We start from the raw sequence: 20756 nt of genomic DNA, 5'->3' as shown, positions 1-20756 counted from the left end.
GACATACTGTGAACATTTCCTTGCTCTGATACACATCATTTGTGAAACATTTAAATAATAAAAAATAAATAATTAATAATAATAAAAAAAATTCAAAGGGGGGCTAATAATTCTGACTGCAACCGTATAATATATTCTACACTACGTACTTCATTATACTATTAACAATTATTATAGAATTTACATAATCGCCCAAACTTTAGTTGTCAATTTACAAAAGTTACTTATATTAAGTGTTAATAACATATTTAATAATACTACTTTATTAATGTGTCTGCATTTACATTTATTTAAAGTTACATTTAAATGTAAAATCCTGATGATGCATGTTTGGATGGACTGGTGCTTTTTTATTTTAATTATTATTATTTTTTGTTTTATTAATTTTTTTTTTTTTTAATCTGTATTTTTTGTTGTCATTTGTATAAAAAGTATTATAGATTGCATAAAAGTTTTTTCGTTCTGTTTAGTACTTAAAAAAGTCATAAATAAAATATCAAGTAATAAGTAAAAATAAAGTTAAATCAAGCATCTTATATTGTTTATCATAGAGAATTACTGTTGTCAAACCATTCAAATATTTAATAAATACAGAAAATAAGATTTAATCACTATATGTTTGCACGTTTACATCACTAAAAGCAAAAAGAAACATTAATGTATATGATTATTAAATCATATAATTAACATATATAAACAGAATACCAATTGAAAACAAACTGAAATTGAATGAAGGACGAAAAACGAACAATAAATAAAACCAAGCTGAATTGTTTTAAAAGGAGCAGCTATATTTAGAATAAGAACATCAACAATCTTTATAGCTGAAATGTGGATTACTTAAAATCCCTTCTTGCCAAATTAGTGGCTAAATACCACACTCAAACTCATAATGGCACTCATAAAGTCAACAGTTGCTGGTTCAGTGTGGGAACGTTCCAGTCACTGACCACGCTTGGCACGAGAACCAGTCTGACCGCAAGAACAACATGAAAGAAATCATTTCTCAAACATGCCAAAAAAGCTGCAGCTTGCAAAAACAGCACAACCCAATCCCAGATAATCAGTCGTCTTAGATCTGGAGCTGAGCTGCAAATGCTGGAATTGGCCATGACGCGGCTTTCTGAATAAGCAATTAGATGCGCTCTCAGCATTGCTAAAAACATTCGGCGAACTACTAATTTCCACAAGTTTGCAGGGTCATACAAACATCTGAGCGAAGCATCAATACGGGTAGAATAGATGTTTAGTAAATAAACAGCCTGCTAGACTACAAAGGCTCATCCCTGCTGACAAAACGGAAACTTGCAAGTAAAGATCATCAATTTTACCCTTGAAAACGCACACAGAGTCCCTCTGTTCTTCAGATGGCTGCATTTCATCACCAAAAGTGAGTTTTTAAGTCCAAAGCAATCTCCATCCTTACTTTAAAAGAATAGTTCACACAAAAATTAAAATCACCTCACTATTTACGCATATTCAAGCGGTACTAAACTAGAATTTCTTTCTTCCTAAAACAAGATATTCTATAAAATGCTCAAAAAAAAAAACTGCCACTGACATACAAATGTGTCCTTTAGAAATGTGTGTCTCAGCGAACAGAATGCCAGGACTAGCCACAGTTAGCCACAGCACTTAGGGTGATTCTCTAACTTAGAAAATACATTGAAATACAGCAAGCTCTCAGTAGTGGCCAGTTTTAAAGGGGGAGGACTCAGGGGAAGGTGGAGGTGTTTTCTCAATGTTTTGTTCATATTTGCTAAAATTAAATACAATGCTGCATCTGGGACAATTGTGTTTATTGTTTTCTGATAAGAGAAATAGTTTAATATTAGACACATTGTTGCCAACTCACCACAGCCATGGCTGTTTCATTTTATTGATGGGAAGTTCAGATCATTTTACTGACTCGGACCTCAGTTCGTTGAAATGAACAAATCTTTTTTCGAGTCATTTCATTCGAATTTGCCAAAACAAGATGCTTCAAAACACATCTACAACTAACCCAAACGTTGAACTGCAAACATGTAATAATTAGAATGCTACTATACCAAGAAACAGAAAATAATCCTTTATTGTTTACCTGGTGGTGTTTAGTCTATGATTAACTCTGATCACCATTTGTGGGGCATGTTACCAAATTTTTAGTCGTTCGTTTATCTGACACTTACAGTCCCATATAAGCTTAACCAATGCACAAAGTCTGAGCTGGAAAACACCCATGATTAGTTCACCTTTCGAGTCATTTATTTTTTTTAAATTTTTTTTTTTGAGTCGTTCGTTCATCATGTGACAGCATGTAAAGAGAACCCCCCTAGTTTTTTGCGATTTCGCGATCACTGAATCCAAAGCAAAATCAACAAAAAGTTAAATATTTTTACGACCTAGCAAAATTCTCAATTAAATGCAAATTAATCGCAAAAAGATGTAAATAATCATATAAAACATCAAATTGCAAACCATATAATCAAATGATATTTTATTTCAGTTTGCAGTAAATGTTTTACATGACTTACAGATGTTGCACAGCGCCTGCGCCCTCACAAGCATTACATTACATGGGGGCGGGGATGTTATGCAGCCTGAGCAGAGCGAATGAAGCGCAAGTGATTTACATGTGAAGTCAATACAAAGATGCGATTAGACATCCTGTGGTGCAAATTTGGCGTTTTGTGCATTTGACGTGCTTCAGACTGCAAAATAAAGCGAGCAAACATCTAAAAACCGATGCAATGGAACAGACAGAACAGCAAGCAGCTTACAGGAGTCTGGTTCAAGCATTGCGGCGACTAGACTTGACCGAATTGAAGGACATTATTTGTATGGCTGGTATTATGATGGTCATGAAATCGAGAAGTGATTTCGTTGAACTCTTTCCCTGCAGTTAACTAGAGCAAACCAAAATGCTTCCCTTAGATGAGTTTTACGGCAATCCGTGTTTTAGGTGTATTTTGGTAGCGGAAGCCCTAACTCACCTTCTGAGTGAGGTACATGTCGAATGCTCGGGGAGCGAAATCTGAGAGGAAAAAAGTCTGTGCATAAATATTATACAGCCTTCCTTTGGCTTAATACCTACCGTTTCAGATCTTGTGTTGACAAGAAACCAAAATAAAGAAGCTTTTGTGTCATTGTAATCGCACACCAAACATAGTAGGCTACCTAATATGGTAAATAAGGTTATATATCAATTTTTTTATTTTAATATTTACATATATTGAATATTTGTCCGCAAATTTCTGGGAATTATCGAAACAAAAATCAGTCAATTTTATCACCTAAAAATCACAAGAAAAAACGTGAAAAACTAGGGGGTCTGATATGATTCAGTACACTAAAAGAAAGAATATACTACTTTGCAAATTGCATTATACATAAATAATAAAAACAGCACATTTTTCAATTAAGTTCCTGACAATAAAATAAATAAACATTTTACACACATTTATACAAGTAAACATATAGAATGAATGATGGGCTCAAATTTACCGATTTCTGCTAGCACAGACTTTGTGTGGGCCTACTCTCAACTAAAGATTTAGCTCCATACAGTGCCCTTCCATTGAAAATGACAATAAATGGATCCTTCTTTGCTCAAATTGTCAAAAGTGCAGGACATTTTAACAATAAACACAAAAAAAATCCATAAATGTGTGAGCAGCATTCATGCTAGAGGCACAAAGTAATGGCTGTCATCTCTTACCTTGGTGATGAGGATGCGGTATTGCTCTAGCAGGGCCTGATCGTTGTGGCAGCCAGACAGGAGCTGCCAGACTTCAGCTCGTAAGGCCTCCGGGATCCCAGGCTTCACCAGAGCAGACAGACCCTTGGGTCGCGTCAACAGGTTTCCCTGCCTGACAGGAGGATGACAAGATGGTGTCACTGCAGCACAACAGAGTTTGTTTTCTGCAGTCGTGTTCAATACGGACCGGCCGTACGGCAAACTTTAAATGTGTCAGAAGGCCTTACCATCTGTTGAGGATTCCTCCCCAGGACTCCAGAATCTTCTCGGGACAGTCCTTTGACACATCGCCTGTCCCACTTGAGATCTCACTGTCGCTATCTGTAAAGCGGGAGACAAGGATCAATGTATGCTAACATCTTGTTTTGATAATGATAAAAAGAAAAATGATCATGAGGGGGTGTTCGTTGGCCAATAATTTATACAAAAACTATTTTGGGGGGCCTAATATCATTAACTTCTGACAAGGGGTTTAAAAGTACAAATTTGTTTGTCAGTGTAGCGACATTGGTGTTTTCAAATGCATTCAGTACCAATCAGTAGTGAAATGTTAAATGTCAATTTCAAATTTGATGCGTTCTTAAACACTGCAGATAGGCCATTGTGTTCCTGTGCTCGACAGAAATGACTGTGATTGGCCGTTAAAGTCATTGGTTTACCCCTCTTCACTGCTGTTCGCCAAGTGCGCAAACAGATACAGGGACACTGGTCTGTCTACAAGTTGACATTTGAGCAAAACGCTAATGGATCGACTGATCTTCACAGCTTTGAAACACTTAATTTCCTTGAACAAAATTATTGTACCGAATCTGATTGTTACCGGACTCAACCCTTTTGACAACCCTAACCTACATATGTAGCACAACTTTGATGGTGGCATTCTGATCCCATCTTCCTTTCTCATTTTAACTTCACTTCTTTTAAATATGTACTGTCCTATGCAAACATGCCGAAAACAAGTTTTTAAAGTTGTATGTTTTTAGAAAGTACAAAAACATGATTCTAAAAACAGTGTCATCGTGCCTGACACCCAAAACAACAATAGTGGACTAAAGACCACACGTCTGCTCGTCTAGGGTTTCTTTTTTTTTTTTTTTGTTTCCACCAACTGGCCTAATCTAGCATGTTTAGTTGATTTAGCAGAATGTTATGAACGGCGATCGTTTAGACAACTTTGTCTTTGTTTTTCATCTATATGCTAGAGATGTGAGAAACAAAGCTTTTCAAAACTTCAAAACAACAAAACCAAAAGCATTCATTTTTGTCCAAGCACAACTCTATTGAGCAAACTTAACAAATTTAAGTGAATTTAACAAAACAATTAAGTTGTTCCCAAAAAGTCTAAAATTGTGTTGTTTTAGCTCATTTTACTTATGTAGTTTGAACAAGTAGCAAAAAAAAAATTACTTGTTGCTTGATCAATTTAAAGGGCTTATATCGTTTATCTATTGTGGCCTCTGCTAAACAGGACAACAAGAATCTATTAACTAAAATTCCTTTTTATTTTACCAAATATCTACAAGCTCATAAAACTGATTCGAGATCAAGTAAAAGCTATGAAAGCTTTTCAGTGATTCACCACTGTTGTGTGATCACAGTGAACCTGCATGTGGACTTTATGCTATTACACAGATCCAGTGATTTCTCAAAACATTTTCTTTTCGCAACTCTTTTTACATTTTCGGGTTTCTTAGTAGTGGAAGCCAAGTGCAGTAAATGGGAATGGGAAAAAAGGTACAATTATATTTGCTGAAATAATAAAAGAAAAACTCCACGATGGTGTTATCAAAACCTTCAAAACAAGGGGAAATAAAACTGTGTGAAACTGATAATGGCAGGCGTAAGAGAGAACAACGTCAAATTTACTGTCTTGCCCAAAGACGCTGCATTACAAACACAAAGATGATATAATACATATATAAATGCATATAAAATGTTCATATGTTATATTAAAAATATTTATTAAAACTAAATTAATTAAAGTTATTCAATTGAATACAAAAACTTGTTGACCGTTAAACGCGTCATAACAGTCTTGTGAAAAGGGTCCATAAAACCTAGTTTACTGAAATTATAAGACATTGGTTAGTTGATACCAGGGCTTTACATTAACACCCGCCAACCTGCCAAATGCGAGTAGATTTTAGCTCTGACGGGCTAGACAGCCACCTCCACTAGCCACTTTGGCTGGTTGAAAATTATTTTTAAATTGTAGTTTTCTTACAAGGACGGTTCGACAATAAGGATTTGGGCTGCTCGATTATGGGAAAAATCATAATCACGATTATTTTGGTCATAATTGTAATCACGATTATTCAAAACAATTAACAGTTGAAGTCAAAATTTTTCGACCTCCTATGAAGTTATTTTTATATATAATTATTTCCCAAATTATGTTTAACAGAGGTTTTTTTTTTTTTTACAGTATTTCCTATAATATTTTTTTCTTCTGGAGAAAGGCTTATTTGTTTCATTTCAGCTAGAATAAAAGCAGGTTTGAATATTTTGAAACCTATTTTAATAGCTCAATATCATTAGCCCCTTTAAGCAATATATATGTTTAATTGTGTGCAGAATAAACTACTGTTATACAATGACTTGTCTATTTACCCTAATTAAGCCTTTGAATGTCACTTTAAGCTGAATACTAGTATCTTGAAAAACATCTAGTAAAATATAATGTGCTGTCATCATAGCAAAGATAAAAGAAATCAGTTAATAGAAATGAGTTAATAAATATGTTATGTTTAAACTCTGCTTTAAGCATCTTCACTGTATTTTTGATTTTATTATTAATTAATGATAAGACAGTCGGCAGGAATATCGCACGCTGTCACTTTAAGAATAGTGCGGCTCTGATATGGTTTCTCTTTCGCATGTCTTTTAATTCTCAACTTGTTAGTTTATTACACAAATAATTAATATGAATAATCAATAAACACCGCGCTCTGACACAAATGTGCATGTATTTGACCATTAAAGCGCTCACATTAAGATTGCGTTAGATTTATGTGTGCGCTCTGCTGTCCGAGGCTAAGCGCGGAACGCGCGCAAACACACACACACATTCTACCTGTCCGAGGCTAAGCACTGCGCGCACACACACAACAGCACGTGCTCTTTGGCGCTTTTAAAAATATGAATGATGCGCATCCCGTGCTGCAAAAGTTACATTACAGCACATGCTTTTAGTCATTTTCACGTGGAACTGAGCTTTGCAGAGGCAAAGAGTTTTCACACGTGTACAACTGGAAAGGGAGCGGTACGTGATGGAATAATCGTTTATCTCGATTATGGTCATAATCGTTAAAAGCCAAAATCGAAATCGGATTTTCGATTAATTGCACAGCCCAATAAGGACGGCTCAATATTCGTGCAAATGCGTTCTTAGAATTGAGAAGCAGCATGACTGACAAATATAATTTTGTTCGAGCAGGCAAAAGAAAGCCGGTTGAATACCGAATGAGAGGATAATCACCCGCGCCAACAGCTGATGTGATGCGCACGACTGTTTAAAACGCGTGCACACTCCCGTTTTCTTGCTTGAAACAACCGTGCCTGGAAACACAACTGGTGTGATCAATTCTCTTTCAAATAAAATAGACTAAAAGTTGTTCATGCACAGTCAGTCCTGCTGCTTTCAAGAGCTCCATATTGGTCTTTTTGTGAGCAGCACCGGTTGCTTTCGCTTTAACCATTATTTGAACAGGATATAGAATATTAACTTCCCATTTATATGTAGTTAACTAGTGTCAACAGTTTCTTTTTAAGAAATGTTTTGTTAAATCAAAAGTATAGTATACAGCTATGTTTTGTTTGTTTTGACACATTATTTAAAATTGGTGAATAATAAATAATTATTTATTTATTTTTAGTGTGGTTAGAGATAAATTTTGTAAATCCTTTGAGCTGTGAAAAGTCATGTGAAATAAAAACTAATTGCAATACAACACTATGAAACCAGGATCCATGTGCTCATGCTCACTGAGCAAGCTCATACACGACATAGACAAAAAGTTAAATGAATGAGGAGGCATGTGAACATTCCAAAAAAAATCTAAATCAAGTAATTTTAGCATGTCAAAGTCGTATTCATGGATATAAAATACATTTTCCCAGCAACAAAATTGTGGCTAGTGAAAATGGCGAGTGGCTAGTAATGTTGGAAAACTACTAGCCACACTGGCTGGTGATCAAAAAAGTCAAGAAAGTCAAGCCCTGTTTGATACGTACTAAGAACTACTGATTAAAAACCAAAAAGTTTAATTCGTTATAAAGTTGTGCTTTGAGAGCACGAAAACTACTACATGCATCACTTTTCAAAGCTTTTCTATTTTTAAGAACACTGCCATGTAACATACTGAGAAAGAGACAAAAATACAATAAAAAAATACCTGCACAAAGTATCAGCAATGCATTGTTACACAGTCAAAATAACCATCATAAGAAATGATAAAGACACATCTCAAAGCTTCTGTCACTTTTGACCACATAGGAGCCAAGTGTGATCCCTAAATAGAGGTCCAGAGAGTGAAAACAAACAAAATAGCAGCGGTTCCATCAATCATGCTCACATTGTGTGCTTATTTTTCTTCATCTCTGTCTTGTGTACAGTTAAATATGTTAGCCTTGTAATGTATACTCTTCGATTGCGAAGTTGAAAAATCACTCACACCCACACAAGAGGATAGAAAAACTGTGTTGCTCACAAAAATCTTTGTCGTCTTTGAGATCATGGATGGTTCTTCGCTATTAAAAGCTGCAATGGAGTTCAGACCCGATGCCAATTTCAGAAAGGTGTACACAAAAACTAGGCAGCAAGCAAGGGGTTAAAATAACATTATGCAATCAATGTGCAAGAAGGAGCAGACCGAGAATGGTGTAGTTCTGTTTACAAGTCACACTCAGATCTCAAGTCTTAACCCCCTGGTGACAGTATTCGCCCTGAGTCTCTAGATACATCTCGACACCGCTGACCACCAGTGTGTGTATACTGCAGGCAAACATCACTCCCTGCAGGGTGGCATGTTAGGATGCTGCACGACTCCCATGAAACAGTGTTCAGACAAAATTACAGAAGCATCCTTGCAGCATCCAGAAGACTGGAGTGAGTTATATAGCACACGCACCTGCATTAGTCAAGGCCGCGGACTGCCAAGATTACTGTCACGCCTTGAGGTGATAAAGGAAATGTCTTGGACTTAATGTCTGCAAAGGTCATTAAGAGCCGACCGGCAGACACTCTGCTCTCCAAGTCCATATCTCAAAATCGGCACCCACAACATGGCTATTTGGAGGCAAATTAACAGCAATGCGTTTTGTTGCAACAACTACAGAAGAAAAAAGCACCATGATTGGAAATACAGTGGTGGGGATTTTTTGAGGAGAAATAATGCAATATTTATTGTTCAAAATTTGAAGGGACTTTAGTTAGGGGCTTTTACATGCTGAAAATGTATATAAAACCCTTTATTTTGTGGAAAACACAATGTGAAAAATGGAAAACAGCAATTATTACAAATGATCACAGATCTGGAATGTTCAACTTCTCTTGCTGTGGCTAAAAGTCTAATCTTTTCAGCCATCATCTGAACAACCTTGCTTTAAACTATTTTTTTTTTTTGCATTCTATTTATTTAAATGTATTTGTTTGTTTAATAATTATACATGGATAGATATTACTGAGCCACAGTTATCTATTAATTTGTGACAAGGATACTTAGGAGTCATAAAATATTACTTTGCTACAGCAATCCACATGTAAAAAAAAATAATAATTCTATATTTTTAAAAAGCAATAGTCTGAACATGTTTTCATGATTCAATGTAAGGAAAAAGAACCAAAAGACTCTCAGTTTGTGATGCAGTGTCAACTGTAACACACATCCTGCTTTATCAATGCAGTTTTTAAGAGGCTAAATTCAAATAATCAAATTCCACCAAACTGTCCATACTACTTTTGAATCTGATGTCTACTTTATAAATGTTGTAAAAAAAACTTTCAAAGAAATAGTGGGAGCCCTTATAAGGTCACCAATTGATACTGCGATGGTACACTCACACCAGACGTGGATGAAGCATCAAGCGTGAGTGATTTACATGTTAAGTCAATAAAAAAACGGAACTGCGGAACTATTTGCACAAATAACTGGAGATAAATTAAACGTTTTGGGTGTTTGACACATTTTGACGCGTGCAAGTTGAAAAATCATGAACTTTCGCCTTATTGTCGAACATTCGCACAAAGTTAACTAATCAGGAGCTTGCTCTTGTATGGGGCGTGATTATGATGTAGTTGGTGTCCTGAGTGGAAATTCTCCTGCCGAGACACACTCATCAAACTGGGACTGTCTCAGTCAAAGTACTGCTGAAGGTGTTTATCATCCAGGAGCAGCTTCTAAAGCAGTTGCAGTTGAACAGCAGTTGAACTCACCAAGCTAAGTGCACCTCTAAAGGATCTGATGGTCCCAGCTATGGAGCCAAACAAATCTAAGCTGTTTTTCAGCCTTGCTAAAGCACATAAAGCACAGCTACTCTGTCAATAAAATCCAAGTCAACCATTAGCAACAAAACTATGCAGACAGAAACACCTGCCGTAATGCGAATCCGCATCTATCGTGAAGGGAATTTGATGCACGAATGCAGCGACTAAACTTAAATGTTCATGCAATCTATTCACGCAAGTCGAGTCTGGTGCGAACGCCTCATAAGTCATCTGGTGGTGATGCTTAGTACTGTGTCCAAGCTAAATTTTATTGAAAACTTAACTTTTGTAATCTACATTTTTTTTATTCAATCTGACAAGCATCTTTTTTTAAAATAAGCCTAAGACTAAGCTTAAATCTCAGATTAACAAAAATGTAAGCTGAATATCATATTTTCATGCCTTTATTAAAAAAAATGGAACTGACAGTTAATGGTTAACCTCAAATATACACTAATAATGGCAAGAATTTGTTTTAACAAATCAAAGCATACATGAAGAACAAAAATGATGAAAGTCGGGAAAAGATTATGGGTCCATTTACAATCTTTTCTTGACCTCCAGTGAGAGCCACAAATGCTATACGTTTTACAATCCCGATGTGAGGTTTGGAACACAGTGGTTTCTTCTCAAATGCTTTAAAAGGGCTTCTTTTTACATTTACTGCACTAGTACCTTGGCAACGTTGCAAGGAGAGAGATTGAGATAGGGAGAGAGAGAGAGAGAGAGAGACCAGCCTTGAGCAGAGAGAGTCTCTGTCGCAAGGTGACATGGCGCTTCGGTAGCAGATGTGGGCGGATGAATCTTCTTTTCCATCTGCCTCCCCAATAGATCTCAGAAAGCTGGCGAGGGCGAACGCTTCCAAAAACAACAATGACTTTACTTGTACAGCACAGAAATCAAGACTTGAAACAAATTGCACAGAGCAAAAGATGAGATTCGATGAGGACGGCTGAATAAAAAAAGCAACCATTTATTCATTTTGAAAAGGTCCACAGAAAAGCTAGACTCTTGACAAGCTTTGATTTATTAAACGCAGTTGTAGGTGGAAAACATGTTGGTGGTGAAAAAATGAAGTATGCACGACGATAAATAAGTGGCCATTTCAGGTAATCTTAAGTTTTCAATTGCTAATTGAAAACCCCTTTCAAGTTAAAGATTAAAAATAACAAAAAATAATAATAAAACCACAGAGAATGCATTTAAAATGTGGCGCTGAGTTTTGTATGGAACCATATGAGTAGCAAAAGTCATTTTGAAATGTAATACGTTCTGTCACGATATCAGTTTTTTGTTGTACGATATATTGCAGCAAAATATATTGCGATAAATGATATTATTGTAATTTTAAGACCATTTTTATGCCACTCATTATTTAATGTCAGAATGACAATATAATATCATCACAATGCTAGTACACTCTTTCAAAGAACAAGTAGAATAGAATATTTCATTAAATTATAGTCATTTAAACTATTTAATTATTAGACATTGGAATCAGAATGTAAAACGCATATTCTAAATGAATAACAATAAATGATAACACAAAAAGTGCAAGATAAAAAGTTTAAGAGGCATGATATCTGCTATCAGATCTATTTTCAGTTGTCAGACACCCACATGAAAAAATACTATAGTAATTTATAGTAAATACTACAGTGTTTTTTAACCACATTGACACTGACACATCTAATAGAGACAAAGAGGTTGCATAATCAGCTAAAACATTGCTAGAATTGGTTTTTATGTACAGGCGATATATATTGCAACACCAAAAATGATTGAGATCATGTCTATGTGTTGTGCGATAAGTCAATATATTGATTATTGTGACAGGCCTAAATGTAATATGCAAAACTGCAATGCACTACGTAAAATGTAAATGTAATTTTTTATTTAAATTTGCATTCTCTGTGACATATGTAGAATCTGGTACAAAATTAAAAGATATAATTTACATTTACCATTTCCAGCAAAGGTTTTCTTTTGTCATCTCAATTACATACAAATTGAAAGGCTCTATAAGTTATTATAAATTGACATTGATTTAACGTGTGTAACATACAAGTAGAAATAGTACTAAAATAAACTTTCAATGTCATAGAAAATTTCAAAATGCATTCTTAGCCAAAGGTATAGCAACGATGCGTTAAATGAATTTTCACCTTCTTAAATCCAATTTCAATCAACAATGTGATGAATGTTGAGCTAAAGTGGCTTTAAAATGCATTCTCGTTATGACCAGTTAGATAATCATTCAATGAAATTAATAAAAAAATTATTTTCCTTCTCATATGCTTCCATAGTTTTTCTCAGTCATAAAAGATAATAAATGTACAATTTGACAATCTTTTTTTATTAGCTTTGCTTTAGATATTTAAAGATAGAGGTGTGAACCTATACTGGTCTCACGGTTCGGTTACGATTATCATGCCTTCGATTCAGTTCAATTCGATTTCTCGGTGCATCACAGTGCATTGACAATGCTTTTCATATAGAGTGTTATATTTTAGGGGGGAGGCTATAACAAGCTGTCTGTATAAACACAGACACACAGTACCACACTGTCTCTCATTCAAACACATACACAAACATAGACAGCACCAAAGAAACACACACACACACGCGCGCGCACACACACTTAAGCCCTCGCAACAGGGAGAGCTCGCACTGAGCGGAGCAGAAAAACTAAAAAAAAGAAGCACTTTTCCGACGGTCCCTTACTGAGAGCTCCTCTCAGCGCAAGCTCTCCCAGCTAAACACATATTGCGAGGGCTTAAACGGAGCAGTGCTCGTAATGTCGAGCGGAAAAAAAAGAAAGACAGCTGTGAAACATAATCAGCTTTGTCTTTTTGTAGGAAACACACTTTAGATCTTTTTAGGGTAAGAGGTTGAGTTATTGCCGTCTATAACTAATTGTGTCAGGAATACTGAAAACAAAACCAACTGAACTGCGCTCCTTTCTGGTGCCCCCTGGATATACAGCACCCTTAGCATTTACCTATGGTGCCTATGCCACGGACCGGCCCTGAGTTGACTGAGTGTTGTAAATACTCGCGCTCACCTCCCTCGCGACAGGGCGCATAGGAGATAAATGACGTCAGTACATAATAACCGGTTATGATTATTACTGAACCGATACCTTATTGTCCGCGTCTGCATCACGGTGCACCGAAGAAACAATTAATTTAGCCTAATTATACAGTATGTACCGCCTAGATGACAGGCAAATGTATTTTAGTTTAGTAGAAAACTCGGCCCTCTTCATGATATAATGATCATGCCCAGCATATGTGGTTGTTTTATATTTATATCTCCTTTGAAATATGGTAGAAATCAAAAAAATACACTTTCCTCTGCTTCCTTTTTATTTATTAACTTATCCTGTTTATTTATTTATTTATTTATTTATCTGAAATTCACTCGTCACCAGAACTACGTAGTTGAAAGCAACCCATTGTTAGCTATATATTAGGCCAAATGAGTTTTAGAAAAGGTATTTAATTGCATTTAATCTAGCTTTGTTTTAGGAGATTAAAGGTTTTGTTGGCAAATGTTTTTTTTTTCTCCATAAAGTTGTAAAACTGCATTCATTTCAATATTATTGATGAATCAAATAAGAGAGTTGACAGAAGGAAAAATCTCCAGGGTTATCTGAATTTAAGCTGACAAAACAAAAACGGTCAAAAAAATAAATAGACTTGCAAAATGTTGTGCTAAGAGTTAGTGCAATGCATCGCTCATAGACACTAGTTGGTAGACAGTGCAGAATAGAGCATTAAGTGATATTTAACATTCTACTTGCTATATTATTCCATGCTGTGTGGAAGAATCAGCTGAGCAGAACTATAAAAAAAAAAGAAAACAAAACCAAACATCCAGTTCCAGCTGGTCAGACGGCACATGGAGCCCGAGAGCCGACACCACTTAACCAAATTGGAATCCATTCTTCTAAAGCAGGCGCTGATAAGCACTTGAAAGCCGCCAGGGTTTCACATCTCCGGCTAGTGGCACCCTGTCAAAAACACAGGCCGTCTCCGCTTCGAGAAAAAGACAGACGGCTCATACACTTCACCTGGAGCTACGGGCCGAGACTAAATTAAAGCTTGCGATGGATTTGTGCTGCCAAACCACAGGCGGGGAAATGCAACGGGAGTGAATTTTGATCATGTAAAATTTCGGAAAAAAAACTGGACAGATGATCTGATTCACTTGATGTGCAAGCATTGACATCTACAGCAAAAAAAAAACAAAAACATAAAAACAAATGGTCCTGCGACAGCTTCACTGCCAAGGCAATCTGTTCTTTCTACATCCGCATGTCTGCAAACTCACATGGACATTGAATCATTTAGAATTTCAAGGTTCTGGATGGATGAATATATACAGTTGAAGTCAGAATTATTAGCCCCCTCTGTATTTCTTCCCCACTTTCTGTCTTACGGAGAGAAGATTTTTCTTTAACACATTTCTAAACATAGTTTTAATAACTCATTTCTAATAATTGATTTATTTTATCTTTGTCATGATGAAAGAACAGAAAATTTTACAAGATATTTTTCAAGATACTAGTATTCAGCTTATAGTACAGTCTTAACTAGGTGAATGAAGTTCATTAGGCAAAGTAGAGTAACTGGGCAAGTGATTGTATGATGGACTTTTCCATTTTTTATTTTTATTTTATTTGTTTTATTTTATTTTTTATTTTATTTTATTTTATTTTATTTATTTTATTTTTTTATTATTATTATCTGTGATTTTTTTTTCTAATTAATGCTTAACAGAGCAAGGGTTTATTTCACAGTATTTCCTATCATAGTCTTTTTTATTTTAATTTGGCTAGAATAAAAGCAGTTTAGAATTTTTAAAAAACTATTTTAAGGTCAATATTATTAGCCCCCTTAAGCAATATATTTTTATGATCGTCTACAGGAGTGGTCAACAACCTTTTTATCACCGCGGACCGGTCAACGTTCAATAATTTTACTGCGGACCGGGGGTTTTCAGAGGATGACAAAACATTGCTGTCGCTCTGATACAAGTTTTATTTATAGAGAAAATTACAAAGCACTGCTGTGGGTGGGTGTTCGGTGTTTGTCCGGGATAATTAGTCGTACCTAATTGTGTATATTGCATTCAAGCTGAAGCTGATCAGTCAGTTGGTCATGTGACTTGCGGTGCACTTCCAGCATTCATTCAACTGAATACTAGTGTCTTGAAAAATATCTAGTAAAATATTATGTACTGTCATCATGACAAAGACAACAGAAATCAGTTAGAAAAGAGTTATTAAAACTATGTTTAGAAATGTGTTGTAACGAATCTTACCCTTAAACACAAATTGGGGGGGAAATATATACAGGGGACTTATAATGCTGACTTCAAGTGTATATATCTCCATATTTGTGGATGAATCTTCCAATATTAACCTGCTACTTGTCACTTGATGGTATCATGTAAAATCAAAGCTCATCTTCAAATTAAAGTCTTAAAGATACAGCGGTAAAAAGCCTATATCGTATATTGTATTTCATGGAGCTGAGACACAATGTGAAAATGGTCAAATAAATAATAAAAAAAAAACCTGTGGCATATTATAACTGGACCTCAGAAAAAAAAAGTGACCAAAAAAAGTGTAGGATACGATTCCATTAAAGAAGTTCAGCTCAAAATGGCAGCAAACACAAAACACAGAAAAGCACTTGGATAAGGCGTACCTTCCTCTGGCTCCTCTTCCTCAGTGGGGGACTGCAGACGGCCACGAGCTTGAGACCCACACTCTGAGTGCTTCTCCAGACTCACCACTTCATACATCATATCGTCCTGACTGCCCTTCACTGAGCCCTAAAACATACAACAGCATGATTAAACATCAAACAAATAGATCCAGCAAAAGTCTGAGAACACAGAACGCAGTGAAAAGACAACAAAATATGCTAATATAGACTGAACTCTGTATAAAATGTAAAACATAAATGGATAAAAGAAAAAAACAGATTAAACATACAAATTACTCTCTAGAATTTAAAGCATTCAGTGGATGACAAAAAAATGTTTGTTTTTTACAAATTTAGTGGGACAAATAGATTTGTGCAAAATAAAAATAAAAAACAACTGTATAAATATTACTTCGATTAGTACACATGAATATAAAATAATAATATAAAGTAGTAAAAGTATTACAAGTTTATGTATGATTATATACATTTATAATTTGTTCTGGAGTTATAAGTTTATTTTGTTAATTTAGTATTTGTATTGTTGTGAATATATTCTAATGATAATTAATAAACAAATACATAATATATTTGTTTTTAATTGGCAATGTCAGTTATCAGATTGTTACATTAATTCATACAAAAACAAATGCATATAAATAATCAAGATTATATATTTAATAATAAGCGTTAAGTTGCAACTTTGTTCATATGTACAAAATTATAGAAGTAAATATTACTGTATTTAAAGTAAGTCTAAATAATGTATATGTAAAACTAATATTTAATTATTTATCATTTTATTATATATATATATATATATATATATATATATATATATATATATATATACTAAAATACTAAACTAAAATGTCCTTATTTATTAATATTTTATATTAGTAATACATAAATATTTTAAATGACATTAACACTACAATGGATATTTCGATGTATATTTACATAAATATTAATATAATTAGGATCAAGTGAAAGTTTTTTTTACTAATTAAATGAAAAAAATATATATATCACAAACACATACATACATTTACTCAAAAATATTATAAAAATAATTAAATATTGGTAATAATTACATATGGGTAAATAAATATTACAAAAACAATTACATATTGGTAATACAATTATTATGAATATATATCGTATGCATAAAATGTAACATTACACATTAAAATAAAATGCATTACCATATGCACCATATAAATCACTAAATGGCCTAGGACCTCAATAAATTACAAATATGCTCACTGAATACAAACCCAACAGATCACTCAGATCTTTAGGATCAAATAAACTAGAAATTCCAAGAGTTCAGTCAAAGCAGGGTGAATCCGCCTTCAGCTACCATACCCCTTGCTGCTGGAATCAGCTTCCAGTAATGATCAGATGTGCTCCAACATTATGAGATATTTGAAAAAGAGTAAACAATAATAATTTTGCCTTCAACTGTAAATCATGATACATAACAAAAACTGGCTAATGTAAATATGAATATGACATATTGAGAAGGGCTGTTCCTTAAAGAGCACAGCATTCAAAGGTAGCTTCACCTTCGCTACAGCTTCAGGGAAAATAGCAAATGCATAATTACACGCGCGGGGAAAAAAATTAAACAAGCAGTGAGAGCGACGACACCTACAAAACCAACAAAAAAAACATTTCTACCTCTCATGTTAAACCGCCGTCTCCATATTCACAACTGTACTACAGGCGAAGAATGATGTTTACAGCCGCCATAATTACACGCTAATTCCTCATGCCTAATGAGCAGCGTAAACAAATAGGAAATAATAAAATAACGCAGAGAATGGGCTGGGTCTATCGCTAACGCCATAATATTATCTTTTAATTAGCTTTTAACTACAGCGCAGGCATTCTTTCTCTCCGCGATAAGATAACTGTGGAGGCAATCAGGCAGAGATGGAGGCTGCAAGCTCTAATTACTTGAGCATGATAATGAGCGCCGGGCCTCTTATTAAGCCACGAATTATACAAAACCTCCATTTGCCGCTTCACAGCTTCCAGGAGTTACTGCTCCTGTTCACCCTTCACCAAAGCACACTTCCTTCCTCCAGGTTTGTGTAGCTGCTAACGTGCAGACAAAAACTGGTGGCTACAAAAGAGGGTGATGACGATTAAGCAAATGATTTTACCGGTGTATTTTTTTAAAAATAATTTGTTTAGATACAATATTTATGTTTATTTTATATATACACAAACACATTAGATGAATATTCCTTTATTTAAAGACCAAATAGATAATATAGTTTTAAATAGGGCTGCACAATATATCGTTTTAGCATTGATGGTAAATTGGGATTATAGTCGATTGGACAATTCAAAACATGAAGTTTGAGGAGTCACTGCAGAGTTTAACCATAATTGTCTATCATTTGTATTTTTAATCCTTTTTGACAGTGAGAATTTGAGGAGTTTACAGCATTTAGACACCTTTTGCCTCTTTAATACCTTTTGCCTCTTTAATAAAAAAAATAATTTATATATTGAAGAACATGTAATTGTACATTAGATTGTACTAGTTTGGTTCACGTTTGGTTTTTGGCTCTTCATAAGAAAAGGCTTGGGCACCCCTGATCTAGATAACAAATTCTTTACAAAAGAGCTTTTTATGTCATCTAGTATATACTGCAGATGGAGCCCTAGTTTTAAAACATACAATTTTGACTTGTATGATTTGAGAATTTTGTAAGCAAGGACGATTTCACAGTATTTATTTATAATAGAGTTGTTATTTTGAATTTCTACAATTAAATAATAACTAATATTAATAATAATTCATTAGCAATTAATATTCTAGTATTTGATAAAACTCTACTAACACAATATACATATTATCAAAAACTTTATATTTCATGACAATATTTGAGTATAAATTAACAGCATATTATAATATTAATTTTTAAACATGCATATATAGTACATATGCACATATGTTTTCAGAGAAAGAAAATAAAGCTGTGGAATGGCCCAGCCAATCACCTGACTTGAATCCAGTAGAAAATACAAAATAAAGATCAGATTTGATGGACGAGACCCACAGAACCATCAAGATTTTTACACAAAAAGTGCTCCTGAGCAATGCATGAGACTTCATTCTCCATATGAGAAGCGTCTTTCAGTTGCCATCTTTAAAAAAAAGCATTTTATATAAAGTATTAAATACATTTCAGTAGTTCAGTACCTTTTCCTAGTGTCATTTCATTGTTATTACATACAACTATTTTTACAGACTTTTGTTTTGTTTAATTTTTATGTTTGTATTGTTTGGGTTTTTACCAAAATCTGGTTCAATTCTATATCAACAGCTCCTTTATAAATATTATTCCCAGGAAAAAAAAAACATGATATGTTCAATATTTACTGCTGTAAATAACTTTTACCCAGGCCTCATTTCTATTAGCATTACCACTTTAACTGATTTAGTTTGTTAGATTTTACTGTGAAATACATCTTCAGCAGAATCATGAAATTCCCCAAATCATTCAAGCATACTGATACAGCTCGCATTGTCGGTTCAGACCTCACTGTATGTGTATCTCTGAATAATTTGTAAGTGTTGTTTTGGTTTGGGAATATACCTGTTTGAGCTTGAGGTAAAAGGTTTCACAGAAGGCCTTCCTGCTGAAATACCAGAACCTCTCATTGGCTGGATAGACCCGCACTAGAGCCTCCATGAGGAACCGAACCGGTTCAACGACCTCGGTCACCACCAGATCCACAGCCACCGTCATGTAGACCTGCTTATCTGAAGGAGGAGAAAAACTCACTGTTCACAAGACTATAAAAGCTTAATGCACACAGGAAAAACATTAAACAGTAATAGAGTGCAACAGTTGGGATCCTGAAGTTAAAAATCCATTCATTTTCACCACAGGGAAAGTGATTTTTAATTTATAAACCATTAAAGTCAAACCTGCTGTGAGCTCAGAGGTTGTTAAACGAAGCTATATGCTCATTTTGAAGCCAAATTTCAGCAAATGAGCTTTTAGCTCTGCCCACTCCCATGATGCACTGCAGGGGTGTACCTACGTGCTTGACACATCTTAAGTGTAGCATGATAAAACTGCTATTTTAAAGATAACAGTATGATAGGACTGCGAATAAACCCAATATTAATGTGCCATAATGCTAAAGATATGTGCTAAAATCAGGTTAAAGATGCAAGCAATGTGTTAAATCATGCTAATGTTAACATGCAAATGCTGAGGTAAATCTTGCTAGCAATGTTGACCAAACATGCTAACAACATGCTATGCCTGCACATGTTAATACATTCACTGTAACGCAAGCTAACAAATCCCTAAAAGATGTTAGTGACATGTTAAATCATGCTAACAACATATATTGCAGCAACTTATTAACAATTTTTACAGTGTCATCCTAACAACATTAAAGATGTCAACAATGTTAAATCATGCTAATAAAACTGCTAGCAGTGTACTACATCTTACTAAAAACATGTATGTCTTGTCAGTTTATTAGAACGTTAGCTATTTGTTCAATTGAGCTTGAAGCATGCTAGCACCATATATGCTAACAATGTGTTAAATCATGTCAGTGGCATATTACATTTTTGTTATTGTCTTTAACTGTGTTAGCAAAATTGCTCAAAATGCTAAAAGGCAATCAATTATCACTCTGATCGGTCAAATCATGACAACTTGCTAATGCTAAAACATATTACCAACATGTTAAAGATGCTAGCGATGTGTTAACTCACACTAGAAATATACATATGCTTAGCTTAATCTTTCTAGCAACATGCTGATGGTCCTAA

General features: G+C 34.6%; 1 protein-coding gene across 3 annotated transcripts in view; it reads right to left on the bottom strand.

The window, feature by feature from the left end:
* rabgap1l (RAB GTPase activating protein 1-like) overlaps positions 1 to 20756 on the bottom strand; it is a 151108-nt gene that overhangs the window by 107222 nt on the left and 23130 nt on the right. For all 3 annotated transcript variants that reach the window (XR_015521873.1, XM_087304168.1, XM_087304169.1), the window contains exons 10-13: positions 19558 to 19724; positions 15941 to 16067; positions 3967 to 4060; positions 3701 to 3851 (exon numbers count right to left, since the gene is read on the bottom strand). Coding sequence is in view for 2 of the 3 variants with exons in the window: in XM_087304168.1 (XP_087160294.1) it covers positions 3701 to 3851; positions 3967 to 4060; positions 15941 to 16067; positions 19558 to 19724 (539 nt within the window). In the remaining variant the exon portion in view is untranslated. The remainder of the gene's footprint in view (positions 1 to 3700; positions 3852 to 3966; positions 4061 to 15940; positions 16068 to 19557; positions 19725 to 20756) is intronic.

The sequence above is a fragment of the Danio rerio genome, chromosome 22 (genome assembly GCF_052040795.2).
Source record: "Danio rerio strain M-AB ecotype USA chromosome 22, GRCz13ab, whole genome shotgun sequence".
Lineage (NCBI taxonomy): Eukaryota > Metazoa > Chordata > Actinopteri > Cypriniformes > Danionidae > Danio > Danio rerio.
Note: the sequence above shows the minus strand (reverse complement) of the source record. Positions and strands in the feature narration are given on the sequence as shown.